Genomic DNA, 27,035 nt, shown 5'->3' with positions numbered 1-27,035 from the left:
TTTAAGTATTTGGGTATAATCAAAAGAGTGATTTATATATTAGTCAATCGAGATCTAGATACTAAATAACACAATTAACAAATACGTTTATTGTTGTACAAAATGAATAGAAACATTAAAAATGCACATGTCTTGAATATCTCTTTTATTTTTATTTTATCATATTTAATCAATATGTATTGTATCTACCTAGCCATTAGTATATTTAAAAATCACAGTCTTAGTTGAAGAATTGACAGCAGAAAATACTATCTGTATCCTATCCATATAGCAAATGTTTACAATGTACATAGTTTGTTTCTGCATACATACACGTAGTATGTATCCTAAATGAATAATTATGTATATGTGTTATGTACAATAAATTGGATTATGTTGATCTACACTTTCACTGTTGTGCGTAATTGTAATATTTTTGCCCATTTTCCATCAATATAGAATTTGTTTGTTTATGCACAATTGCATTCTCAATCATGATATTTAAAAATTCAGCTAAAATAAAAAATATTTAGTTATTAAATTTTTTGGTATTTTTTAACATTCTCGTAACAATTATGTACATTTAAACTGATAGCAGAAAATATCTAAAATAATATAATTTATATAGTTTTCAATTATTAGATTTTGACATTCCGGATTTCAGAATTTACAAAATATACACAACACATCATAATATACAAGGATAAAAACATGCATTCCAATATTATCATAAGAAAATCAAAATTTGTAAGGAAGACCCAAATAATATTACTGCCCTATACAAAATATAGAATGAAGATTGAAACATTATTTGGTAAAAAACATTTTTGTACAAATGAATCACTGCTTTAAGATATCTTTGCAAATAGATGTTAAAAGTGTAATCTCGCTTGTCTCATGTACTAGCAATATACTTAATTTATATAGTGTAGTAGATATTTTTAGATATCTAATACTTAATATATTAAGAATTATTCAGAAGATTTATTCGAAAATGATTTATAATGAAATATACCATCTATATTACTAAAAAATTGCAACTTGAATAATCTTCAAAGAACTATCAAGTTATATCATAACATTTAATGATATATATTCATTATAAATCTAATTCTAATATAAGTGCAAATGTACAAGATTTCCACTTTGATTTGAATATCTAGAAACAAAACTTAGAAATGGTAAAACATAATAAACTACTAATTATTCGATGGAAATTGGGCATTACATAATATTGGTAGGCTATTCTGATTTGACTAACTCTAATGAAATAATTTATTCATATAATTTGAATATATGTAAACTCCTTTAGATTTGATTTAAACTAATATAAAAATGATTCCACGATTATTCTTTCAACATAATATTAATTGAATCTAAAATTAATATATACATTTTTACAAGAGATTTTATAATAAAATATATTGCAAGAATAATTATACATTAACAAATATTTCAATGCATTAAAATATTAAAAACAGTTATCTCAAATAGAATAGCCTATATAATGTATACTTTAGAGATCTCTAAATAGTATATATCATATATTTACATCAAATTTCATTATTTACAGAAACATAAAAGCATTATTACTTTTAATAAACATAAATTGATTTATGATTTAAAGTGGAATTTTCAAATAAAAGATGTACTAGTACGGGAAATACAACGTATTGCGATTTCACTTACAGAATACAACTTGTATATATTATATAAATTATTCGTCGAATTACATATGTTATATTTATTACAAAATAATCGTAATGAATTTAAAACATTCTAGAGTTAAACATTATCATTGAACCTAATAAATAAATTTAAAAAATAAATATATTAAGTCAAAGTATTTTTGCCAGAAAGAGAATAAACACACATCTAATAATATAATGAAAAAAATTAAGCTGTACAAGTTGTATCCTATAAAAAACATTGTACTTTGTTCTATACACAGAAAACATTTCTCTGCACATTATCTTTTGTTTAGTTCACGAATAAGTGAATTTAGAAAAATATTTTGTTTATGTTAAATGAATTAAATTTTCTACTTCTCTTATATGACACTAATATAATGTCTTTTATCTAATCATTGCAACATAATGATAAAAAAAGGGCTAGCCTAGTTACAACTTCATTTAACAGTACCTAGAAGTTATTATAGTTCATATTTCCCTTTTGTTTTTAAAATGTGGGTAAAAGATGTACCTTCAATATTTGATACTATAAAAGCAACTCAACTCTTTGGTTACACAAGGAGAGCTAGGTTGCATACTTTTCTTTTTAAATGACAATAATTAAATGCTCCATAAGTGCAACCACTGGAAAGTATTCTATTCTAATATTTCATTGTTTTTCAAAAATTTATAATCTGTGACTATATCATTAAAAATTGCAACAAATGTTAATATCCGATTTTAAAAAAGAAAGATATACAATCGTAACTCAGTCTGTGTAGTTTTTGAACTACAAACCACAATAGTGTATTTGCACTATACAAAAGATTATGTATATGTCTCTAGCTATTAAAATTAAATTATCCAACGGAGTAATATTTGTACCAGAAAAAAGAAGGCAATTCTTCTAGTTTCAATAAAATAAAAGAAAAAAAATTGCAGTATTTGTAAAACAAATATTTACAAACATGGAATATAGATTATGAAATTAAAACTGTCTGCAATGGCAATCGATTAAGTATAGTAAATTCCATATAAAACATCTCTATCATATTAGAAAGACATATATACCATGAAAATGCTTATATTTTGCCATCTAATTCGGTACAAAAGACGCTTTTCTTTTTACCTAAGCTAAAAAGGGCACCTGATGATGATTTGAACAGTAAAATATGAATTTACTAGCTATAAACTTCTAACATGAAGACAAATATTCTACAAAAAGGAATGATGTGTGATGTACATTAACGATTAAAGTTTATGAAAAACGTCCAGGTTGTTAATACTTAGGTTGTTTAGAAGTAGCAAAACATCGTCTTGCTTGCGTAAAAGCATATATGTTTGTATATCTTTTAAAGTCTTAATAATAAGACTTCCAAAAATTATTGTAATGTTTTTGTTCTGACTTCATATTATGCATAAGTTAAAAAATTTCCTCTTTTCCAGATTTATAAATCAAAACAAAAAAGGAGAAAGAATCTTGAAAAACGAAGCACACTGAATGTTACATATATGAATGTATCAATATAAAGAATGGTATGCTTAAAGTACCGCTCGTACGTATGCAGCATGCATGTGCAATACTGTAATGAGTGGTGTGTGTGGCACCAGGAATGTAACGTAATATATAAGAAAAACATTATATTATAAGCTGGCTGTCGTCAAACAGTAATACACGAGATCAGCTGCTGACAAAGTTGACTGTACTGTAATTGGTCCCCACTAATTCTTCGCATCTTAATGCCTTTTACTTCCTTCTCTTCTGATTCACATACTCTAAGTTCAATTTGAACACCACCTGGGTATTCTAAACTAAGCCCGCCACCTTTCACTTCTTCTCTAGAGAAGACAAATCCTTTTGGAGGGGCTCTTGCATCTATAATTTGTTTTACACGACCTAATATAGCTTCTGAATTCAACCTACTCGATTCATCAGATAATGTAACTTCAACTTCTGTAGGTATTGACGTATTTAGTGGCCTACCGATACCGCGTGTAATACTAGGTCTCAATGGGTCACATGGTTCAGAGATGATGAAGCTGGGAAGAGGACTGTAATGAGGTAACGTATCTTCGAGCGAATCAGGCGATGGAGATGGTGAAGGTGAACAACTAATTAGTGTTACTTGTCCCCCAAGATCTGTTACAGATATTTGAGGTGGTACCTAGAACAAATAATGATAGTTACACTATGATAGTTATTTTAATAGAATATTATATAATATATATAATTTATATATTTCAATATAGAAAATTATAATTAAGCAACAATTTGTTAAATAAGTTTAACAATAAGAAAGTTACTTATTTACCCTTGGTATTTCTACAGGGTGTTCTTCTTGAATCATATCCAAAGCTGGACTGTTACTAGGCGAATAACTAACTGGTGTGGTAGCTGGTGATCTATGGTGTCTTAATGGACTCAAATCTAATGGTGTTGCTGGTGGTTGCGTTGGAGTACCATGAACTATGCTGCCCTGTACTGCTGCTGTAGTTAATCCACTTAAACCTAACAATAAAATGAATTATATTATAGTTTTAAAAATTTTCTATTTAGACTTTATATATCATACAACAAACAACAAGATTAAAAATACCTTGTGTGATTGCTGCTACTCCTCTTTCATGTACAGGAGATCCAGGAATACTTGCAGGACTATGTGATGGTGATGCTAACCTTTGCAACTGTTGATATTCTTGCTGAAGTGCCTGAATCCCAGGTCCAGGGGGACCAGAACCTTCAGATGCTCTTCGAACAGGAGAATATCTTTCTGTAGAAACATGAGTACTTGGTTCCTTATATGAATCTCTGTTGCCTACTAAAAACAGCAAAACAAAATAATGTATTATTTAATTATTATAATTATACAAATCACACACTTGTATATATGATACAATATAAATAAGCATGTAAATGTGTTAACAACGAATATACAATACTTATGGTAATTCGTTTCTCTATTTATACAGAACGCAAAAAACCACACAAAAATTACCAGTGCTAGTATGATACAATGGATTCTTCTTAGGATGTGTAGATCCTCTAAGATGTGTTGGTAACAGCCGTGATGGGAGGTAAGCTCTATTCATCCTAGCTTCCACCTCCATTACCATTTCCGGATTTATAACTACATGCATATTACCAACCAACGAGGCATGGTAGTGCAGTAGACACAAAAAACCATGCAAAATCAAAAATAAAATCAAATATAATGAAGTACATGGCAGATAAAGTGCACATGTATATTATTTAAATAAAATTATATATGAATTTAAAATAAAATTATTATTCAAATATATTTACATATAGTATGTAACATTATACTAGTAGTGATAAATAATACACAATGATTATAATATTTATAGTAACAATATAAAATTTTGTCACATAAGGACACTTATCATGCAATATACCATTGTCAAAATAAAGAAACAAAAATACATACCAATATGCAAATATTGCAAAAGCAAAGATATAAACAAGGCATGATAATACTTACAACTTAGAAATGAAGAAATATAGCAAGCTTTTAAACTAATTGATACAGCAAATCATAATAACCAACTTTTGTCGAAGTGATATAAAACATGTTGTAATAAAGTGCATTGATGATGTGCACACAAATACCTGAAAAGGATAATCCACAGTACCTGGTCTTTGCATAACGGCAGTAACACCACTTCGTCTTCTTCTATCGCTACCGCCACTTCCACTTCCACTATTATTACCATTTGCATCACCATTTCCACTATTAACTCCAACATTTAATGACTGAGCACATGGTACCAAAGTTGGACTTCCACTTTGTATCTATATACAACATGAACAAATTAGTCGTGTTGCAAACTAATTTTTTAATAAATATTTCATAACGTCATAGTATTTATTTTTCTTACAGGTTGTAAGTGTTCTCTACTACCAGGTTGACTCCATCCTCCATCTTCAGTACCACCAGAATTGCTGCCATGTTGTTGATAGAAGACATGAAGATTAGCTCCACCATCTGAAGCTCTTCTTCCAAAACTCCCCGCTAATTAAGTAATTAATAAAATGTTTATTAAAAAGTAAAATGATTTATTAAAATAAACTGTAATATATATTACTTACTTGCTCCCATCACAGGAGGAGGCTTTAATAAATGCTGATCTTTGATTTGAAAGTTTTGAGGAGGTTGATGTTGTACTAAAGGAAGGTTTAAGGGTAGATTTGTATGAGGTAACACTTGAGGATCAGTATTATTATACTGTAGTATAGGAAGGAGTCGTAATGCAGGATCGCCTGTAGTATGGTTATAGTTATAAGGATATGATGTTGGTGGCTGATGAGCTGTATCACCAGGTCCAACTGTGTGTCTTCTTGTTGTGTGATAAGGTGTTCCAGGTGTAAGTTGCAATCCACTTCTTTCTTCTGTTTCTGCTTCTGTATCACCAAACTTTTGAACAGCAAAGAAGAAGAATATGATTTTGAAATACATGCTGCTAGATAACAGAATAAAATGCAATATTTACCTTTTCTAACTGATGTGCTCCATCAGGAGCATAATCTCCTGGTATACTTTGAATACTAGGTAAACTAGGCATTGTTGGTTCTAATCGGTCAACAAGAAGATTATATATTGCTGACACATGGTCAAAAGCATTTCCTTGAACTGCTGTTAACAATGTTTCTGGACTAAGCCCTGGTAATCTTAACATATTTTCTATCACTACCTGATTTAATTGTGGTGGCACATTTTCAGGATTACACCTGAGAACATACATTAAAATAAATAAGATTTTTTTTCATATATTTATTGTACGTATTTTATTGGTATTTATATATTACCCTCCTGGTTCAGGTTCTGTTGTACCATCTCCACCCATCCAAGAGTGTGCTAAAATTTGTGAAATACTTAAACGTCGTTCTGGTTCTACTACCAACATATGTCTAATCAGTTTCTCACATTCTACAAAAAATTGATGTATTAGTCAAATGTATATATTTAAAACACATAATGGAGTACAATATGTTAAAATTATATAAATTTGTACATTTACCTGCAGACATAAAAAATGGTATTCTGAATTTCCCTGAGATTACTACAGAACGTAGTAGTTGCATTGTGGGTCCATCAAATGGTAATGCACCACAAACCAACACATACAAAACAACACCTAGGCTCTATAATTACAGATGAAATATTTAAATGATAAGAATTTTTTGTTATTTTAATACATTGTAATAATAACATGACATACCCATACATCAGCCCTTGGGCCATCATAGTGCTTTCCTTCAAAAATTTCTGGAGCAGCATATGGTGGGGACCCACACCAGGTGCTAAGTGGAACACCTGGAGTATATTCATTACTAAATCCAAAGTCTGCAAGTTTTATATTATTGTCTGCATCAAGTAGTAAATTCTCAGCCTAAAATAATAATACATACATAGTCATTTTATATAAAAATACCAACAATTTTTTCATTTTTTTTAATTTTTCATAAATTTTTGAAATATTTTAAAAATACATTTTTTTGCATTTAGACCTTAAGATCTCGATGAACAACTCTCTGTTGATGAAGGTAACGAACAGCAAGAACAATTTGACGAAAAATTCTTCTTGCTTCTGGTTCTGGCATTCTTCCATTCCGTACAAGGTGATCAAATATTTCTCCTCCTGGAGCATATTCAGTAACTAAATATATCATCTTTTCTGTTTCCATTACTTGGTACAATCTTATAATATGTGGATGCCTTAATCGTTTCATTATATGTACTTCACGAAAAATTTTTGCTAGATTTTCTTCATTTAATTTTGTTTTATCTATTATTTTGATAGCAACCTATAACATAAATATACATATTACGAATTTATGACTGTTAAGAAATATCACAAACAAGTAGCGTCTTATGTGTTCAGTTTAATTTAGTATTTTGTTATTTTAAAAAACTTAAAGTGCAACATAATCATTAGTAATATATATCATGTATTAACATAAAATGTTTACAAATTTTTTAAAGCACATAAAAGATCATTAAAGAAAAGATGTATTTTTTATATAATTCGTATTTCATTATAAAAATTAATTGCATTACAATACTAGAGAATTAATATATAAAATTGTAGTAATATAATATATTCGATTTAATTACTACATGAAAACAGGAAAACATACAAAGAGGAAAAACAAGACGAATGAATGCAAATTAAAAAAAAATACTACATGCATAGGATCATATAGAATCAATACATATCGAATCAATAAATTTCTATATGAACATTAATTGACGGTATTTTTATTTTTACTTTTCAATGATATCCAATCTATTATCATTAATAATGATTTGAAAAAACATCCAACGAACATATTTCAATCGATGTAATAGTATCTGTTGGTAACACAGGTTCGCGAAACATTCTTTCAAGTTATTAGCACTCTTCGTGTTTTGACACATTGTTATTACATAGAAAGCTTTTATGATGCGTAAAATATGATATAATTTATATGTCCATGCCGTTATCCAAAGATATAACGACAAAATGACGGGTGTTCGTGTTTGTGAGAAAAATGCGTTAACAATGGACTTACCTTCGATTTAGTTACAACGTGGGTGGCCATTTTAACAACGGCAAAATTTCCCTTGCCAATAGTCTTTTCCAATTCGTAATAACCGACACGAATAAGTTTGTTGACAGAAAATTCTTGCGAAACCTCATTGTGCGACGTCGTCGCGGATGCCATTTTTTAATCACTTGTCTCGCTCAACTCGTTACCAATCATTTACTGTTTAGTACATTAATATTTCCGCTAGAGGTGCTACGGCTAATCGACACTTCTGCCATCTAGTAAAATAATTCAAATTAAAAAATCAAAAGAAATCAAGTATTATTATCAATTGCGAAAAAAAAATCCTAAAACGATGTTTCGTATAAAAACGATTTATAGGATAGAATAAATGAAATCTGTAAGAAGGGTTCATTAATTATCCATAGTTATTGATTATATGCATTGTTTGTTTACTTTTTTTACGTAGTTATGAGATAAATCCTTATACGCCATCTATGCAAGTAAATATTATTCATGAAAATTAATAAATAGAAATATATAGATTTGAGTTCGTTGATCCTTTTTTTTTAATTTCACAGAGCATTGAATGCATCATCCTTAGTTTGTATACATACATGTAAAACACCTTTACATATATGAAACATAAAAAACTGTTGCTTGTTTCTTAAATAAACTAATAGATTTTTCATTAAGCACTCATTTTACTTTTAAGTAGTTTCTCAAATATAACAGAAATGTATTAAATATTAATATTTTCAGCGAAATGAATCTTCGATGAAAACTTTTCATTATGACATATTCTATTTTCATCTAACTTCTCCACTTCTATGTCGTTGCTATAATCACAGTATTCACCGCGAAACTGCTACGTAGACGAAAACAGATTGTTAAACGCTGTCAGAAATGGTATTTTAGTTAGAATGTTATAGAAAAAAAATTGAATTGTTTTAGCAGGTACAATAGAGCTGATAACTCAATATTAAATGGCAATGGGAAAGTATTAATTTGATGAAATAAATATCTTTCATTTATTCAAAAAATACATCTTAGAAAATGGAAGAAAGTGCAATATTATGGATGCTTTCACTGGTAATGTTAGTCGGTTCCTGTATAGCTGGATCCTTGCCATTAGTCATGAATTTATCTGAGGTAATGTCCTTTTCATTTGACGATAGATGAAAAGAACAATTTTTTTATCTATCATTTTCTGTGATTGTCATATACTTAAACTACTGATTACAGATTCTACAAAGAACCCCATGATCATGAACATCATGAACCTTTAATCTTTCTAGGATAAATTACAACTGGTTTCGATACTTGGTGCTGGACTTCTTGTAGGCACTGCGCTAGCTGTGATTATACCTGAAGGTATAAGAGCATTGTTTACTGATGGAAGCAATAGTGATCAAGGAGTTCATAGTTAGTATTTCACTATACATTTATAAAGTTATATATGATAGACATAGTTTATTATATATGATAGACATACACATTTTGCATCTTTCTTATAATATAAGATATTAATATTTATATTTGTAATGAACAGAAATATTTTTCATATTTTGTATTTTAGTTTTATATGAAAAACTATATGTACAGCCAATTAAAATACTTGAAATCCCTTTAGATTTAATTTGATATTATTTCAGTAAAACTTAATATTTTTGACCTCCATTTTTTAGGTGATCCTCACTCCTTAATAGGTATTAGTTTAATACTTGGTTTTGTATTTATGCTACTGATTGATCAATGTTCAGCTAGAAGAAGTGGAGTAAGAGAAAGGAGTGTCACTGCCACCTTAGGTCTTGTAGTTCATGCAGCAGCTGATGGAGTAGCATTAGGAGCTGCTGCAACTACATCACAGGCTGATGTAGAATTAATTGTTTTTTTAGCAATAATGTTACATAAGGTAAACAAAATAAATTAAATAATTTACCATATCTAAGAATAAGAATGTTAAAAATATATGTAGTAAGTGTTAAATAAATAACTCAGGTATTTTTTACAGGCACCTGCTGCATTTGGTCTGGTATCATTTTTACTACATGAGGGAGTAGATAGAAAAAAAATTGGTAGACATCTTTTAGTATTTTCTTTAGCTGCACCTTGTCTTGCTCTTGTAACATATTTTGGTATTGGGAAGGTAAATTGCTTTAAAATTAAATAATGAAATTAATCCTTAATATATATTTTCAGAACATTAATGTAAAATTGATATACTTATATATATTTTTAGGAAGGGAAAGAAACACTTAGTAATGTTAATGCAACTGGAGTAGCAATGTTATTTAGTGCAGGTACATTCCTATATGTTGCAACAGTACATGTTTTACCAGAACTAATGACAAGAAATAGTGGCAACTATACACATCTACCAACTGCCGAAAATGTTGCAGTGTCTTCTTCTGGACTAAAAGTTAAAGAAATATTAGTTTTAGTATTGGGCTCCCTTTTACCTGCATTAATTACGACTGGTCATCATCATTGACAAAATATGATACAAAAAATACATCTCTTTTTCACTATGTGTAATATAAAATGTCCCTCTCATTAAAAGGTATAATATTTTAATATATTCCATGATTTTTATATAAAATCATGAAGTGACAACTGTTCATCAATTCAGACACCTGTTTCAATAATAATCAAGAGATATACTTTTATGTACTGTACATAATTGTAGAAAGGGCATATCATATTATTATATATTTGTATAAATTTAAAGATAAAAGAGTATGATGCAGAGTTATATAAAATAACGCAAAAAACATTTCTATCAAGTTTTCATTTTCCAATGAAACTTCATAAATGTTATTTATTAGTAAATGGAACTTTGAATATAAAAAATAAATTAAAGGACTTTTTTATTACTCCATATTGATTATACTATAAAACTTTTTGTATTATACTTTTAAAGTTTTATTCTATTGTTTATACTATAAAAGATATGTTTTAAGAAATATATTTCATATTGTAATATAGCAGTACCTGATTAATAATATGACATACTACAATTAATTTATTTCATCTATTAAAACCTATATTTTTAATTTTTATATAAAATATTTTAAGAAATCATAGTAGGAAGTTCTTTATACACATGAGATTTTGGAGGCCGTAAATTATCTGATTCTTATCAAAATATATGTTATTTTATAAGGATAAATTGAAATAATTTAAAAAAATTGTTATTATATCAATCCATTTATTTATAAGAATACTACAAGAATATTTAAATAAATATAACATCTGACATACAGATATATATATCTTTATGCAATACATTTCTTTTTACTAGTCTAAGTTGCTAACATTAAATTAAAATTTTTTTGTATCTTTCAGTACTTTCGCTTTGATACGTTGACAGCTATAGTGTGTCATCAATAACTCACATTGCTAAATTTTTGGTATGATTAAAGTAAGATAAATTTCATGGATTAAGAAATATTTAACAATATGAATGACTGTCATGACTGTCAATATGAATGAGATGTCAGACAAAAGTGCGTAAATATACTAAAAATATTTTGCAAAAATTATATATATAAAATTAAATACATATGTATTTAAATCTATTACGGCTCCCAAGACAAAATATACATATAAAATTCGCATGGTAGTCAATATGTTAAAGTGAAAGAATAGAATACCTGTGTAGACAAGCAGAAAGAAAATTTGTATAAACACAAAATATAATACAATTCAATATACATACTTGTACAGAGGTTACAAAAAGTATTGATATACCCCAGTATTTAGTATCTCATTATAGTACCTACACACTAATTAATTTAATCCAAGTATATAAAATTTCGTACCATTTAATAGTACATATTTTCATATGGTTACAAAAATTTAATACTATAAAAATAAGATGTAGAACTCGATTAAAAAACGCTGCATTGGAAAATAAGAACATGTGTTAATATTTCTTGTAATCACTGTATATTTTCAGATGCGAGAGTAATATTTCGAATTTAAGCGCTAGTATAGTTAGTATGTAAGTACATGCTGTTCCGAAACTGGGATGACGATCGTGTCCTTTATTATCACAAGCCGTGGTGGAACACACAGCTGTAATTCACAACAATGGTGGTGCCGGTCGTGTTTTAGGTTAAAGTTGCGTGGTTTTCAGTAACTTTAGTCCAATTAGCATTGTGAAAAATGGACAATAGGATCACAATATGTGACCCAGATGAAGAAGAAATTAACAATGAAATATTTCGAGATATCGAGCCAGTCACGTGGATCAATGATGATCCGAACTATGATTTGGATGAGATCAACATGTTCTTCCATAGGGTGGATTCAGATCAGATTATATACGAAGAAAAAAAGAAAAAATGTAAATTTATCGGTAAATATGTTATGGGTGATGTTCTTGGTGAAGGTAGTTACGGAAAGGTGAAAGAAGTGTTGGACTCAGAGACACTTTGTCGAAGAGCCGTGAAAATCTTGAAAAGGAAGAAACTTCGTAGAATCCCAAATGGAGAGCTTAACGTTCAACGGTACGATTAACAAATTTTAATATTTCCTTTATATCTTATTTATTCATCAAATAAATTCGATTGAAACAATTTTTAATTGCTAATACTATGCAGTCAATCTGTTGAATTTTGTAGATATGATACCACATGATTTCTGTTATATTAAATCTTATTTCTTATTATTTGTACAAAACACAAAGAAAGAGGAATTTACTCTTATGATATTCATATTAATCCAACAAGAATGAATATACAAAATAAAATAATACATGTAATGTAGACATTTACATTATTAGAGTCGTTAAAAGTTTAATATAACATTACATAACATTATAAAACTTATAAAAATTATTTTAGTATATACAATAAAATTAAAATTTATGTGTGTATTATTATTCTTAATATACTTTATTTAAAAAGCACAATGTTAGAAATCATAAATATTTACTGACAATTTATAATTTATACAATACCTTAGAAAAGAAGGCTACACTGATACATAAAAGTAATATATATCTTTTAAGACATATATATGATTACTTTCTAGAATTCTAAATACTATTTATTCACATTCATTAACAGGGAGATAAGACTATTAAGGATATTAAAACATAAGAATGTAATTAACCTTGTAGATGTTTTATATAATGATGAAAAGGAGAAGATGTACCTAGTTATGGAATTTTGTGTATGTGGATTACAGGTAAAGTTCAAAAGCCTTACATGGTTTATTTTAGAATGTGCTATACACATATGCCTCTATAAATTGATGATTGATCGTGTTTAAAGTTTTAGTGCAATCTGTGTGATAATTAATTCAACATTTCTAAATATTTGTAATGCTTTTGTAAACATTTGAAAATTTTTTATTATATATTATAACAATAATTAAAACTGATTTAACTTATATATCCAGTATAAGAGTAAAAGATATAGTTTTAAAATTCATTTTTTAATGTAATAAGTGTCAATAGACAGTATATATAACAAAATTAATATTTTCATCGAATTAACTCATGTGATATAATTTTTGTAATTTAGTACAATAGTTTTTTACACTTTAAAATCTGTTATTTTATGTAAATTTTATGTATAATAAAAACCTGCATGGAATTAACAACAATTAGATTTCTATTTATTAGATTTTTTGCAGGATATGTTGGGAAGCACACCTCTTAAGAAGCTTCCAATTTGGCAAGCACATGACTATTTCTGTCAGTTACTGGATGGTTTAGAATACCTCTACAGCAAAGGGATAGTACATAAAGATATAAAACCAGGGAATTTATTATTAGCATTAGATGGCACATTGAAGATTAGTGATTTTGGAGTTGCAGAGGTATATATTTAACTTATTTTTTTTTATTATACTAATGTAGTACTTAAATTCAAGTGTTCCAAATTAATAAAGTTAAAGTTTGTATTAATAGAATAGATCATAAACTAAAAGATGAGATTGTACTATTTTTTATGTTTTTATTAGGCATTAGATATGTTTTCTGAAGATGATACATGTAAAATGGGACAAGGATCACCAGCATTTCAGCCTCCTGAAATTGCAAATGGCTGTGAAACATTTTCTGGTTTTAAAGTAGATATATGGAGCAGTGGAGTTACATTGTAGGTATACTTTTCTATAAGTTATATTTATTTATCTGTTGTGTAAAAATAAGTTATATTTACAAATCAAATTCTATTTTTCATGAAATATAATATAAGGGGATTCAGCAAACACTTTTTAATAAGATTATAAATATTTTATAGGTACAATATAACTACAGGTCAATATCCTTTTCAAGGCGATAATATTTATAAATTATATGAAAATATAGGAAAAGGCGAATATACTATACCTGAAGAAGTAGAAGAGCCACTAAAATCTCTTATACAAGGAATGCTGCAGAAAGACGCAGATAAAAGATTTACTTTGCAACAAGTTAAAAAACACCCATGGACTATATGCAGGCATCCTAAAACGCAAGAAGAAGTGCCTATACCTCCTCTTAAAGGACATAAATGGCACAGCATGACTGTACTACCGTACCTGATGGAGTATCATTACGGAGGTGACGACAATCCTACGTATTATACCGAACATCAGCTAAATGGTATGTATTTCTATTCTTTTTTCTTTTTAGTTAGATTTTTTGCATTGTGCTATGTGTTATTGTATTTATGTATTAAAGCTTAAATTTTTGTTGCGATAATATTTGATATTAATTTGTATTCTCACTACTAACAGAAAGGTAAGATAAAACCTGCATGTATAAAGACACCAATAAGAAATATACAAATTAGATGTTAGCACATTTATGGTATAATACATTACAGTTCATAAGTAGCATTTATGCAACGATTTGTTAATTATATTATTTTATAATCAAATTAATAATTTTATCCAATACAAACGTTCTATAACTGTATTTTAACAGAATTAGCGTTGTATTTGTATATATTTATTTATAAATTAAGATATGTCTTGCATAATTTGTATAGATTATTTTACATTGAAGACAAAGGAAATTGTTATTAAAAGTTGGTCAAAAACTTGTCTATCTTTTTTATATGCATTATTAGAAAAAAAAAATATCATTAAAGAGAATATATATTTATACAAATTATAATTATAATAGAAGTACATAAACACTTGAATAAAATACAGCTTTTGCTTTTCAGATTCTAAACGGAATACTGAACAATCTTTTTCAAATCGACTACTAGTATTCTTATCAAAGACATGCACCATTCTGTAACAATGACACGCTTATATCTACCTATGATGTTGCGAGCTGACAAAAACGGGTACTCTCTATATAGTGTATACCCTGTTTTGCCCCTATGCCTTTTGTAACATCTAAAGTTATATATAAATTAATTATGGAATTGAAATCTTTAACTCAACAATATTTTCAAATAGTTCTATGTATTAGCTTTTGCAATGTGTCATGCATATTTTAAACTGTGTGCAGTAATATTATAACTATTGCAATGATGATTTGTTTTATATATTGCACGATTAACTATAGTTATTATATTATATACATTTAAAAAAAAAATAAAATTAACCCTCATAATATAAATTTATAAGCAACTACTAAATAAGTTTGTCTTTTTTTGTCCAGAAGAAAAACGGCTTCAAGAAATGGACAAAATTAGTGAAGACCAAAAAACTACTTGGAATAGTCACAACAGCAAACCAAATTCACATCAAAGTAAACGACGATGGCGCAAACCAATTTCGTGTATTAACGTTAAGAAATTTCCGTCTTGTAAGCCATCGTGATTTGACTCATTGCCATGCTTATCTTTTATTATATATTTTCCTGACTGTGTCAGATACAAAGTTTCTCTGCAATGGAGATGACTGAAAATTTAATAAATGCTGAACCGTGCTAGAATAACGACCCAGCTACAGCTCGAATTGAGTATGAAATTTGAACTAATTCAAAAACATTGAAAATGTAAACATTTGTGATATTAATATTAAATAGTCATAGTAGATAATTCATTATGATCTATTAATTATGAAGTTAATGACTCAACATCCAAATAAAGTGATTTTCTTTCATGTGCCATAATGAAGTTACAATTATTAAGGATATCTGTTGTTAAACGTCTTTTTTGTACAATTTCTTTCTTTTTTTTATTAACTTAGGCGATAAAAAGATTTAAAGGGCGACACAGAAAAAATTATAAAATTATTTTTAGTATCCTTTTCACAATCATCATTTTGCTATTGTTCTATTACTCTCACATTTTATAAATTAAAAAAAGCGTGTTACTCTGAAAGGAATATGTGTGAGTTTTTTTACTAACTTTGACATTGTAAGAGTTTGTACTCGTTTTTATCTTTTCAGTGGAAAGCAGAAACTTTTGTTTATTAAACAAGTTTATTTATATAATGCATCAACAAACTATTTGTAATATAAAAACTTTATGACCGATGTTATAATGGGGGATAAGGTTATTCGAGCATACAAAGAGAATGTTTGGTGCTGACTAATATCAAACATATGTCACAAATATTGTTTTAAATCGACATTGAAACTTTCCTCCAATATATGTACATGTTAAAAATATTTTATATATAATTGTTATTTAGAATATATGATCTGTGTTTGTAGACTGCATATATATTATAGTATTATCATCGTGAGATGACTTATAAACACTTAACGCAATTCTTGTAACATGACTTAATATAAAACATCGATTCTTCTATAATACAAGAATATTGAGGATTGTTTCACACATACTTATAATAGATATTATTAAAGCGTACTTGAGTATCATTAAGGATAAAAACAACATTGTTGATTTATATGTCTACTTTTAAATTTTGTACTAAATATTCCATATTCATGCTTTAATATTACACCAAGTATTGCCAATGGGGTGTGATAAATTTGACGTGTATAAAATCTTTGTACAGGAACACATTACATACGTATATTTCAAGTACGAATTGTAAATGTAACAGTTAAAAGATATACGACCATTTCGACGTTTAGATATGTTATGTATCTAATACGCTTCCACAACAGAATTATTTATTTCAAGAAAGAAATATTAACAAAAATTTTATTGCAGGAATAAGAAATATTCTTTTTAGAATAAGCGAAGATCAATGATATCGATATCGATGTTATTTTAAATATGCTTGTTTCGCCTGCGCAATTTATACAAAAATAAAATCATAAATTATTCTCTTTCTCTCTTTCCTTGATGGAATTAAGGTGCCTAAATACTGCCAAGCACTGAAAGCACATGGAAAATAGTTATACTTTTTATGATTGTACATATTATAAACAACAAAGAATTATAATTATTTTTAGTTACATAAAGAATGAACGAAATAATAATTAAGAAGTAGGAGTTCATATCAAGTTTATGTGATAATCAAATCTTGCTTTTCTGGTTAAAAACTGTTTACTGTAAAATTTATTGTATATGTTACTTTAAAGAATATGAGGTATTAGATAAGAAGTGTATGATAACTTTATGGGGAAATAGGGAATATTGATGACATCAAGTTTGGATACTGCTTTGTTAATTACCTTTGATTGAATATTTGTTATTTTACTTATATTTTTCAAATTTAGTAATATGCAAAATAAGATTAACAAAACTGGTAGTAAATTTAACAAAAAAAGGACATATACACAAAAATATATGTGTACTATTTTTATATATCAGCAGTATATAATGTCCCAATATTTTTTTCAATTGTAAACTTCTTTTTTCCTCAAATATTAATACAAAGTTGTAACTAAAAGGTTAAAAAGAACTACTAAAATTAATGGAGTGATCTTTTAACATGTTTAATTATCATGCTATAATAAAATTTGAATAAAATAGTTTTTATAACAAATATAATTTGTTACTATTGATTTTTAATATAATTTTTAATACTTCTAATGTAAATAATTTGAATTAAATAGTAGATATCATCATAATTTTAATTATTAATACAAATGAAGTAAAATTTGTAAATAAGATAATAAATATAACGCGATACATGCCCAATGCAATGAAGAACTACATGAAAAATTTAAGCTGTACTATTATAACATACTGTATGCATATTTAAAAATCGATCAGTATAAAAATTAAAAATTATTGCACAATTATATACGCTAATGTAATTACATAGTTTGTAATTTTTAATTGTAATATAGTCACATTTGTATACAAACTATCGAAACAAAATAAGAGTAATATCAAGTGAGCGACATTATGATTATTATTATGTTTTATTTTTTATGTATAAATTACTAAAATGTAGGTAGATAATAACATTTTTAATCACTATACTCAATCAGATTTTATTTTACTTTTACACATATTACATATGTCATAAATTTATTATTGCAATATATTAACACAGATATGATTCACATTACATATTTATCAAGTATAACAACATATTTAATATTGATATACAGATTTTCTTGTAGACAATTTAACTGTATATAAATACATATGTCAAATTAAATGAAATTATTCAATACATTTTCACTACATAGAGAAAGTAACATGAAACAAATTATTTAAATAACTTACACAAAATAAATTACTTATCTATAACATGCACGATAATTTCAGAATTAAATATTAATTTATCTAAAATCAAATTCGTTTTCAACTTTGATTAATAGAAAATATTCATCTTTTCATATATTTCTTATCAATTGCAAAAAAAGTAAATACGTCTTGGAATGGTTTTGTTTATCTTTAAGAGGCATTTACTGTAGATGCTACAAACATCAATACTAACGCACATACATACAAACATACATTTACAACTAGAATTACAACAAACTGTAAAGTAATAATAAATACATAGCAGATTGTTGTATGGATATACATTACATACAAGTGAAGGCATACAAATATATTTTTATAATACAAGTAACAAATTTTGATAATAGATAAACAATTATGTTTATTGCTATAACATTGTTAGAAAACATGTTACTAATATAGAGTAAACTGATTTTATCGTAAACTTACTAACAAATTAAAACTAAAAGAAGCATTTCTCTTTATCTTTTGCAAAGATATAAATTTCATTTCCGCATAGATATAACACATAGTGCCCATTTCATATATAATAAAATTATATGTGAATGATACTATATACTATATCATGTTAAATGTAAAATAAACTTACAGTTTTCACAAGAAATTAAAAATTAAAAATTTATGCAATAATCTATTGCACATATTTAATTGTATTATCACTTAACGAAAATTTTCATTTTTCTTGGCTATTATATTTGCATCTTTTTACATTGTGTATTTTACATATTTTTAAATTAATGGAATTATTTTGGAACTTTAAAGCAAATTGTTATCAAGTACTTAAAAAAAATACAATTAAAAAATTATGAATACTGTATGTTTGACAGAATAATTTAAAAAAATAATAGAAAATATCATTTTTACATAAAGCATATGCATAACATTTATAAATAATTAAAATGTTTTACTTAAGTATTCCTATGATATATATACCTTACACAATTGTACCTAACCTTTTCGACTAGTATGGATTTCATATGTATGTAAATGCAAATTTCTTTGTTACGTACGTATTATATATTCTTCTGTAAATCACATCTAATTCATTCCTACACAAATAATTACAGCTTTATATACTTATTACTCTAATCCACCTTCCTCTTCTAATTTTGATAAGAATTTTGAAACTCTATAATTTGGTTCCACTTGACGTGCCATGTCTACTAAGCATAGCAACTTCTTTATACCAATAAAAACTCTGAAAGAAAAATGTACAAATCATGCTTTCGATATTGATAATTTTTTAGTATAAAGACATACCGTTTTCCCAGAAGTTTGGCATGTAAAGATACTATTTCATCTTTACTAAATAGTTCCACTTCCTCTAAAACGCTTAAGAGATGGTCAGGAGTAGATAAATTAGGTACATGAAGAGTTGTACTAAATGCTGACAACATTTCCATATCGTCTAAAACTTGTCTAGAAAGGGTATGATAATTATATTAATAAAAATATACATTGTATTATTATCTTTAAGTGTCATTATATTAACATTAAGTATTTTACCTACGACTCGTAGTACAAAGAACTAATAATTTGCGACCACGCGGTGGTTGTTTCTTCAGTAAAACTAACAGCGCTTGTAAAGTCAAATTAGAATATCGTGGTCCAATGGAACCATAATCTAACAAACGCTCGATATTATCAACTAAAATGCAACTAAGTTGTGAACGATATGCATCGTCAAATATCTAAAAAAAACATATATATACCAAATATTATTAAATATATTATAATTAGAAAATATTCATTTTATATTTACCTTTCGAATTGAAAGACATTTTGCAGATTCTGTAAAACCAACCATATCTTCTGGTGTACATACTTTGACAAATGGGAAATCAGAATTTTTAGCTATTTGAGCAGCAAGTGCTGTTTTTCCACTATTCGGCGGTCCTTCTAACAAAACTGATACAAGACCAGAACCTTCCGTAGAGCGTGCCTCTTGAATATATAAATTGCCATCAGACAAAATTTCTGCCACTGGTTTGCCCCAATTAATAATTCCACGTATAAGAAGATGATCTAATGCTTCTGCACTTGTACCAAATGCCTATAACATAAAGTGTATTAGACAATGATGCAAATATTAATAAAAATATATAATAAAATATAAATAAAAGTTATAGCTTTCTGTTAATAACATTTGAATTTTATTAAAAATTACTTACGGGTTTAACATCATTTTCCAAAGCATGAAGAAAATCTGTCCTGGAAACCATAAGTTTTTCCATTGCAGCAGGATCTACTTCTACCTTACTAGAAGCTTTGATTAATCTATTCATAGCAGTACTTTGTGCAGCTCTAACTAGACCTTCTAATTCTGCACCACTGAAATTTTTAGTTAATGTGGCTAATTCTTTTAAATCAACATCTGGTGATATCTTCTTATAATCTCTCATTCTAGATGTGTGAATATTAAGTATCTGAAGTCTTCCATGTTCATCAGGTAAGCTAATTTCCATTTGTACCTGTATGTATACAAATTTTACTTAATTAAATAATGGTCTTTGGAACATTATTTTTAAAGCATATTTGATACTAAGAAGAATACCTCTAATCTACCAGGTCGCAATAAAGCTTCATCAATCATATCTCTTCTGTTAGTCATACCAATAACGAGAATATTATTTAGCTGCTCTACGCCATCTATTTTTGCGAGCAACTGATTTACAACTGTATCGTGAACCCCTGTATTTCCGGCAACACTACCTCGAGATTTACAAATAGCATCAATTTCGTCAAAAATAATTATATGTAATCCACTATTTGGTCCAAGCTAAAAATGAATATTTGTTTATTAGTATACTAGTAATAACTTGTATAAAACACCTAATGAAGGTTGAAAATATCTTCATACCCTCTTCTCCTCCTCTTCAGCATCAGCAAATAATCGTCTAATATTAGCTTCACTTTCTCCAACATATTTATCCAAAATCTGAGGGCCATTGACGATTTTAGGTTCTCTAGCATTTAACATAGTCCCTATTTGCCGTGCCATTAACGTTTTACCTGTACCTGGTGGGCCATAAAGTAAAATTCCTTTCACATGTTTACAACCCAATTGAGTAACAATTTCTGGTGGAAAAACTCGTGACGCAAATGCTCTCCGAAAAATAGCACTGAATTCCTTATCTAAACCACCAATTCCCATTTTTTGGAAGTCCCAATCTGGATTGATAATTGATTGGCGAACGACTTTCCCCTTTGCTTTACCAACAAGGTTTAAGCTTGAATTTTCTGCTTTTTCAAACTGTATAACAGTATCACCCAAACAACGTCCCATTTGAGTCTTTTTGGGTACTGTATTTTGTCCAGAACTTATAGCAGATAAATCAGCAGCTTCCAAACTTTTAACTACAAGGCCGAGCATTTTTTTATCTTTGAACTGAAACACCAGCTGTTGACCCACGGTGAATGCCTGCCCCGAAAATTGTAATAAAAAATCTTTAGCCATTTCATCAGTGTTATATGGTTCCAAAGTAGTCCTAAAATAAATTGTATCGTAAATTTTCTTACATTAGTGCCATTTTTTTTAAACTTTTCATGTAATGTACATACGATTTTTTTTGTAAAAAGTCTGCTTCCAAGACAATAGTGCATAAACATTCTGTACTTGAGGTAGGATTAAAATGATATGGTCGCACTTCAATTTCCTGATTAAGGGAAAGAGTGGCCCATTTTCTCTGAGGTAAACTAAATCCAACAGTTCCCCTAGGTACTTCATGATGTCGTTTTACAGTAAATACAAAATGATGATTTGGTGCTGTGGTAACTTCAATATGCCTAAAAAATACAATCATGTTAAACTTATCTCTAAAACTCTAAATTACAAATTAAATTAAATTGTATTATTCTTTCATCTTATTATCGTAATATTAAATTAAATTGTTTATTTTATACAAATTTGAAATTTTGAATTATCTATCAATATGTACTCAATATCTTATATATAAGATTGATATATAATAATTACAAATAAAAAGATAAATTAAATTACATTTCAATTTAATTGGTTTAAAGTCTTATCAAAATCTATATATGTATTCATATATGTATACATAAACACCTAAGCTTTAAATCTTATTATAGGTAACGAATCAATAAATTAATAAGATACCTTTACCTGACATCATCTGGGAAGTCATCTGGATTGATTATAGCACAATTTGTAATACTAAGTTCATCAGTAGGACACCTTACTGCTTTCATCCTCTATGAAAAAAGTAAATTTTACGATTAAAAAAGTAAATCATACTTATTGACAGCATATCACTTTCATAGTCCTAGGTATTGATGAAGTATTGAGCAAGGAGGAAATGACACAAAATTCTTTTTAAAGATATGTTCAATTACATACAACGTATATTTATTACGTAAAATATATAAAATAAATAAATAAAACAAAGTATTAAATCACTTTTATATTTGAAACTTACCATTGCTGACATTTTTTGATAGAATTGAAAGGAGTAAGTTTATATTCACAGTATGAGACCTGCAATGCAGGATAGAAATATCATCACGATCTTATACAGTATAAGTATGTATACATAGGTTCAGCAATTCGTCGAAATTTTGGTGGTGGAGGATGTCATCATTTTAATATATTTTAATCCTCACACTAGCCGCATAATGGCGCTGTCATGAAATTCCCAAAAGCGCATCTTTATGAAGGAATTGAAATGTTGACATTTTTCACTACCAAAAATCCGAATTACAGTACCTGTATATGTTCACAGTGTAAATAAAGATGTTATCACAAAATTTCTCTCTTGAGAGAATATGACGTCGTATTAATCCCACTCGCTTATATCACATGAATTTCGTCTTATGTTTCTTCGCGTTTCATCTACAACTACAGTTGGGTATGAGCATGGTCGTATACACAAATCTGGAGACTCTTGTGGATGTGGTAAAGGTCCTAACATTGGCAGTTGTGTTTTATAAATCGGCCACCACAGACGCTGCATTCAAGTGATTAGGATTTTGCATTTAACGCCATCCTACAGTGAAAACAATAACTGATTGAAAGTAAAGAATATAAACTAAACCACTGAGTTTACTCAACTGGGTTAAACTGAAATACTTTTCATAATTTTTTACCATTTACTTAAAATAAGTCATATAGTCTTAATAATATTGTAATAATAATATAAAATCGATTATTACGTAAGTAATAATTTTAATGAAAAATATTTTGGATAAAAGTTAGGTGGTTTCAAGGAAAACATAATTTGATGTGATTATTTTTTTTTTTATAAAAGAATGTATAGAGAACACATGAAAGTTAAAATAGTTTTTTTTCTGAGAAATAGAACTATATAACTTCTTTACACATATCAATTTTGCGGACCATTCTACGTCAAAATCTATTAAAATACAACATTAAAGAAATCAATGATTAAATTAAAAAATGAAACATTTGATACAAAAATCTGAAATACCGCACGAATTATTGATTTTGTTGACGTTGCATTTTTATGCTTTGTTACAGAACTTAACCCAAACATATCCAAAATTGTAGAAGTACAATATATAATATCGAAAATATCTTTGCGAATTTGTCAAAGTCATGATATGACATAATGATATGGCGTTATTTTCGAATAGTTTATAATTAAAAAGTCGCTTAGTTTCGAATTGTACATAATAGTACAACTCTTTAAGAATGGCGAAAGCCTCTGCCACTTGCTGTGTGGTTTCTTAAAATTGTAAAAATTAACTTTTATGAAGTTGTGTTTTTATATGACAAATAGCTTTTTGCAAAAACTAATAAATATTTCGGAACGAAATACGGTATACTTTTTAAGGATGATAAAAGCTACATTTATATAAAGTTTCGACTTCGTATATTCAATTTTACATGAATAATTGACATTTGAAAAAAGTGCGTTTTTGAACGGTTTTTATTTGCTTACGGCTCAAGGAGCTAACCAATCTTAACGTTCGATATCTCATTTGATAGATATTTTTAATATCTACGACTTTTATTGTAAACATTTTGGGGATCGATTATTACGTTTATTGTTACATGCAAAAAATGTGTTTTCAGCAACTTCGAAGATTTTTTACAGAATCTGTGCAAGAACGTATCGGATCTATTCCTGAATATGATTTTAACAAATTTGCGTAATAAAATTTCAGATACGATTTTTTGCAAAATTTGGGCCATTTTGGGGCTAATTTGACTGAACTAGTAAAGTTTTAACTTGAAGATAAAAAATAAGATAAGAACATAAAAAGTTAATGAAGAAATTGCATAAATATTTGAATGCGAATATAATAAGAAGTAATATAAAATAATAATGTTTTCTCAGGTTATATGTTAACAGATAATTAAAATTGTAAATATCTATTTTACAATATATATAGTTTGTACGTAAAAAATACGTACATATATATTGTGTAATTTATATCACCTACACTTAATAATGTGTACGTTATTTCAGTATATTTGTTTTTATTAATCTCATTGTGGCTTCATACTACATATATGTAAAATACGTACATAGAACATATGATCTGCATGGACGACCATACATACATATATATTTTTTTCGAACATGATATGTAAACAACATGAAACGTAAATTTTTTGATAATTAATCGCACTTTGAAATGTACACACTTTTACATGGGTTGTACAAGTATCTTGTGCAAAAAGATGAATATTTTATATTAATATTAGGCCTCGATAATGCAGGAAAAACGGTAAGGAATTAAAGAGCTGTGTAATTGTGGTTAAGTAAACAAATTCGTTTCTAAATGGTTTTTGAATCCATAGACATATTTAGAGGCGGCGAAAACAAAATTTACAAAGAATTACAAAGGTATGAATCCTTGCAAAATTACAACAACCGTTGGTTTAAATATTGGAAAAATTGATATAGCTGGTGTTCGTTTTAACTTCTGGGATCTTGGTGGACAAGAGGAACTCCGATCACTGTGGGATAAGGTAATTGATAATTTGATATATACCTATTTATTCTATTGCAAGAAATTATATATATCTTATGTTTATAGTATTATGCAGAATCACATGCTGTCATTTACATAGTTGATTCATCAGATCGAGAAAAGATACCTGAATCTAAAGAAACTTTTGGTAAAGTTTGAAAAAAATAGAATATACATTGAGTTATAATATTTTTTATTGGACAAATATTTATATTTTATTACAGATAGAGTTATATCGTCAGAACATTTAATAGGTGTACCACTTTTAGTCCTAGCTAATAAGCAGGATGTGCCTGATTGTATGGGTGTTAGAGAAGTAAAACCAATTTTTAATCAAAATGCACACCTAATAGGTAGAAGAGATTGTATGGTGATGCCTGTTTCTGCTTTAAATGGGTATGTAAATTTTTAGATTTATTTAATTTTGTTTTCTTTTATTGAAATTAAATTATATTATGTACTTATTTATATTAATATGATTTTATGAGTTACATATAACTGTTTTAAGTTTCTAGTGTAATGACATAAATGACTAATTGATAAATGAATAAAATATAAATTACAAAGAAAATTATTTAAAAAGAATAATTACTTTAAGTTGAATGCAATAAATCTTATGTTAAGTAAAAAAAAATAACTTCATAACATGATATCATGCCAATTTTCTATTTTATTTGTAAATTGTTTATTTCTGTAATGATTTACTAATGTTACAATTAAAATAGTAATTATTTTCTAATTTCTTAATCAATAGTATTTGAGTTTAAATATTATTTTTATACATATAATTACATAAGGTTTAATGAAAATATAAAACATTTTTAATGTAAATAATAAATTATCAACCAAATTATACTATATAATTTTGAATGTTATATTGATAAGATGTGCATGTTATGAAATTTATGAATTATTTAAAACAATTATATCATATAATTATTTATACAATACAAAAGGGATGGCATAGATGAAGGAATTCACTGGCTCGTGGATTGTGTCAAGAGAAACAATGACGTTCGGCCCCCTCGTAATCAGAATGACAATTGTCTGTCCTAACAAGACATTCCTGATTTGTTTCATATAAGTTAATATATGAACAGTATTTTAATGTAAAAACTCTGTACATTTACATTAGAAACTACATTTTTACTAATAAACTTTGTTTTGTAATCTGTACTAATTGAATTACTTACTCTGTCAATTTATATTTACGATAACAGAATATTAATATCTCTTTTTATTTTGTAAAAGATAGCTCTTTTACATTTTATTTATTATTATTTAATTCATTGCTTTTTAATC

The 27,035-nt window shown here is 27.5% G+C and overlaps 5 protein-coding genes across 11 annotated transcripts; 3 read left to right on the top strand and 2 right to left on the bottom strand.

Annotated features, from left to right (window-relative positions):
* Nucleotides 1-130: 130 nt before the first annotated feature.
* On the bottom strand, nucleotides 131-8,756 carry LOC122573668 (serine/threonine-protein kinase SIK3-like). Of its 3 annotated transcripts, none has more exons than XM_043740336.1 (13): nucleotides 8,221-8,756; nucleotides 7,177-7,473; nucleotides 6,888-7,058; nucleotides 6,687-6,810; nucleotides 6,475-6,595; nucleotides 6,159-6,396; nucleotides 5,758-6,082; nucleotides 5,547-5,680; nucleotides 5,301-5,460; nucleotides 4,646-4,777; nucleotides 4,247-4,468; nucleotides 3,962-4,158; nucleotides 131-3,814 (listed from the first exon to the last, which is right to left on the bottom strand). In XM_043740336.1, the coding sequence occupies exons 1-13, from the start codon at nucleotides 8,371-8,373 to the stop codon at nucleotides 3,311-3,313; spliced, it is 2,778 nt and encodes a 925-aa protein (XP_043596271.1). In that variant the 5' UTR covers nucleotides 8,374-8,756; the 3' UTR covers nucleotides 131-3,310. The 3 variants fall into 3 exon arrangements, with proteins under 3 accessions (XP_043596271.1, XP_043596272.1, XP_043596273.1); XM_043740337.1 differs by having other exon boundaries at nucleotides 4,247-4,465; XM_043740338.1 differs by lacking the exon at nucleotides 8,221-8,756 and having other exon boundaries at nucleotides 7,159-7,299.
* Nucleotides 8,757-9,059: 303 nt separating this feature from the next.
* On the top strand, nucleotides 9,060-10,972 carry LOC122573675 (zinc transporter ZIP9). 2 transcript variants are annotated; one of them, XM_043740366.1, is made up of 5 exons: nucleotides 9,060-9,348; nucleotides 9,495-9,621; nucleotides 9,885-10,111; nucleotides 10,211-10,345; nucleotides 10,439-10,972. In XM_043740366.1, exons 1-5 carry the CDS (start codon nucleotides 9,253-9,255, stop codon nucleotides 10,688-10,690), a joined length of 837 nt encoding a protein of 278 aa, XP_043596301.1. In that variant the 5' UTR covers nucleotides 9,060-9,252; the 3' UTR covers nucleotides 10,691-10,972. The 2 variants fall into 2 exon arrangements, with proteins under 2 accessions (XP_043596301.1, XP_043596302.1); XM_043740367.1 differs by having other exon boundaries at nucleotides 9,061-9,348; nucleotides 9,442-9,621.
* A 135-nt stretch (nucleotides 10,973-11,107) lies between these two features.
* Nucleotides 11,108-16,478, top strand: LOC122573674 (serine/threonine-protein kinase STK11-like). 2 transcript variants are annotated; one of them, XM_043740363.1, is made up of 6 exons: nucleotides 11,108-12,710; nucleotides 13,272-13,392; nucleotides 13,843-14,028; nucleotides 14,173-14,309; nucleotides 14,454-14,797; nucleotides 15,812-16,478. In XM_043740363.1, exons 1-6 carry the CDS (start codon nucleotides 12,367-12,369, stop codon nucleotides 15,970-15,972), a joined length of 1,293 nt encoding a protein of 430 aa, XP_043596298.1. In that variant the 5' UTR covers nucleotides 11,108-12,366; the 3' UTR covers nucleotides 15,973-16,478. The 2 variants fall into 2 exon arrangements, with proteins under 2 accessions (XP_043596298.1, XP_043596299.1); XM_043740364.1 differs by lacking the exon at nucleotides 15,812-16,478 and adding an exon at nucleotides 15,366-15,491.
* Nucleotides 16,479-19,045: 2,567 nt separating this feature from the next.
* LOC122573673 (vesicle-fusing ATPase 1-like) lies at nucleotides 19,046-23,690 on the bottom strand. Of its 2 annotated transcripts, XM_043740361.1 has the most exons (11): nucleotides 23,500-23,690; nucleotides 23,213-23,271; nucleotides 22,900-22,988; nucleotides 22,335-22,559; nucleotides 21,634-22,261; nucleotides 21,328-21,552; nucleotides 20,945-21,244; nucleotides 20,536-20,826; nucleotides 20,280-20,464; nucleotides 20,034-20,192; nucleotides 19,046-19,971 (listed from the first exon to the last, which is right to left on the bottom strand). In XM_043740361.1, the coding sequence occupies exons 2-11, from the start codon at nucleotides 23,222-23,224 to the stop codon at nucleotides 19,854-19,856; spliced, it is 2,232 nt and encodes a 743-aa protein (XP_043596296.1). In that variant the 5' UTR covers nucleotides 23,225-23,271; nucleotides 23,500-23,690; the 3' UTR covers nucleotides 19,046-19,853. The 2 variants fall into 2 exon arrangements, with proteins under 2 accessions (XP_043596296.1, XP_043596297.1); XM_043740362.1 differs by lacking the exon at nucleotides 23,500-23,690 and having other exon boundaries at nucleotides 22,894-22,988; nucleotides 23,213-23,230.
* A 666-nt stretch (nucleotides 23,691-24,356) lies between these two features.
* LOC122573676 (ADP-ribosylation factor-related protein 1) lies at nucleotides 24,357-26,909 on the top strand. Of its 2 annotated transcripts, XM_043740368.1 has the most exons (6): nucleotides 24,357-25,120; nucleotides 25,226-25,487; nucleotides 25,561-25,731; nucleotides 25,800-25,881; nucleotides 25,958-26,129; nucleotides 26,690-26,909. In XM_043740368.1, the coding sequence occupies exons 2-6, from the start codon at nucleotides 25,395-25,397 to the stop codon at nucleotides 26,787-26,789; spliced, it is 618 nt and encodes a 205-aa protein (XP_043596303.1). In that variant the 5' UTR covers nucleotides 24,357-25,120; nucleotides 25,226-25,394; the 3' UTR covers nucleotides 26,790-26,909. The 2 variants fall into 2 exon arrangements, with proteins under 2 accessions (XP_043596303.1, XP_043596304.1); XM_043740369.1 differs by lacking the exon at nucleotides 24,357-25,120 and having other exon boundaries at nucleotides 25,178-25,487.
* The last annotated feature ends 126 nt before the right edge of the window (nucleotides 26,910-27,035 follow it).

The sequence above is a fragment of the Bombus pyrosoma genome, linkage group LG12 (assembly GCF_014825855.1).
Source record: "Bombus pyrosoma isolate SC7728 linkage group LG12, ASM1482585v1, whole genome shotgun sequence".
NCBI classification, from domain to species: Eukaryota; Metazoa; Arthropoda; class Insecta; order Hymenoptera; family Apidae; genus Bombus; species Bombus pyrosoma.
This window is presented reverse-complemented; position numbering and strand designations above follow the sequence as displayed.

Bases quoted from the DNA above. Each gene is read 5' to 3' on its own strand.
- LOC122573668 (XM_043740336.1), bottom strand. From the start codon at position 8,373: ATGGCATCCGCGACGACGTCGCACAATGAGGTTTCGCAAGAATTTTCT. The intron at 6,811-6,887 runs GTATGTCATGTT...CTGTAATTATAG, and splicing joins GCCCAAGGGCTGATGTATGG to AGCCTAGGTGTTGTTTTGTA. The intron at 4,159-4,246 runs GTATTTTTAATC...TTTTATTGTTAG, and splicing joins AGTAGCAGCAATCACACAAG to GTTTAAGTGGATTAACTACA.
- LOC122573675 (XM_043740366.1), top strand. From the start codon at position 9,253: ATGGAAGAAAGTGCAATATTATGGATGCTTTCACTGGTAATGTTAGTC. The intron at 9,349-9,494 runs GTAATGTCCTTT...TAATCTTTCTAG, and splicing joins TAGTCATGAATTTATCTGAG to GATAAATTACAACTGGTTTC. The intron at 10,112-10,210 runs GTAAACAAAATA...TATTTTTTACAG, and splicing joins TAGCAATAATGTTACATAAG to GCACCTGCTGCATTTGGTCT.
- LOC122573674 (XM_043740363.1), top strand. From the start codon at position 12,367: ATGGACAATAGGATCACAATATGTGACCCAGATGAAGAAGAAATTAAC. The intron at 12,711-13,271 runs GTACGATTAACA...ATTCATTAACAG, and splicing joins GGAGAGCTTAACGTTCAACG to GGAGATAAGACTATTAAGGA. The intron at 14,029-14,172 runs GTATATATTTAA...TGTTTTTATTAG, and splicing joins GTGATTTTGGAGTTGCAGAG to GCATTAGATATGTTTTCTGA.
- LOC122573673 (XM_043740361.1), bottom strand. The intron at 22,560-22,899 runs GTAAAGGTATCT...TGTATTTTTTAG, and splicing joins GACTTCCCAGATGATGTCAG to GCATATTGAAGTTACCACAG. The intron at 19,972-20,033 runs GTATGTCTTTAT...TTTTTCTTTCAG, and splicing joins GCCAAACTTCTGGGAAAACG to AGTTTTTATTGGTATAAAGA.
- LOC122573676 (XM_043740368.1), top strand. From the start codon at position 25,395: ATGTACACACTTTTACATGGGTTGTACAAGTATCTTGTGCAAAAAGAT. The intron at 25,488-25,560 runs GTAAGGAATTAA...TTGAATCCATAG, and splicing joins TCGATAATGCAGGAAAAACG to ACATATTTAGAGGCGGCGAA. The intron at 26,130-26,689 runs GTATGTAAATTT...ACAATACAAAAG, and splicing joins CCTGTTTCTGCTTTAAATGG to GGATGGCATAGATGAAGGAA.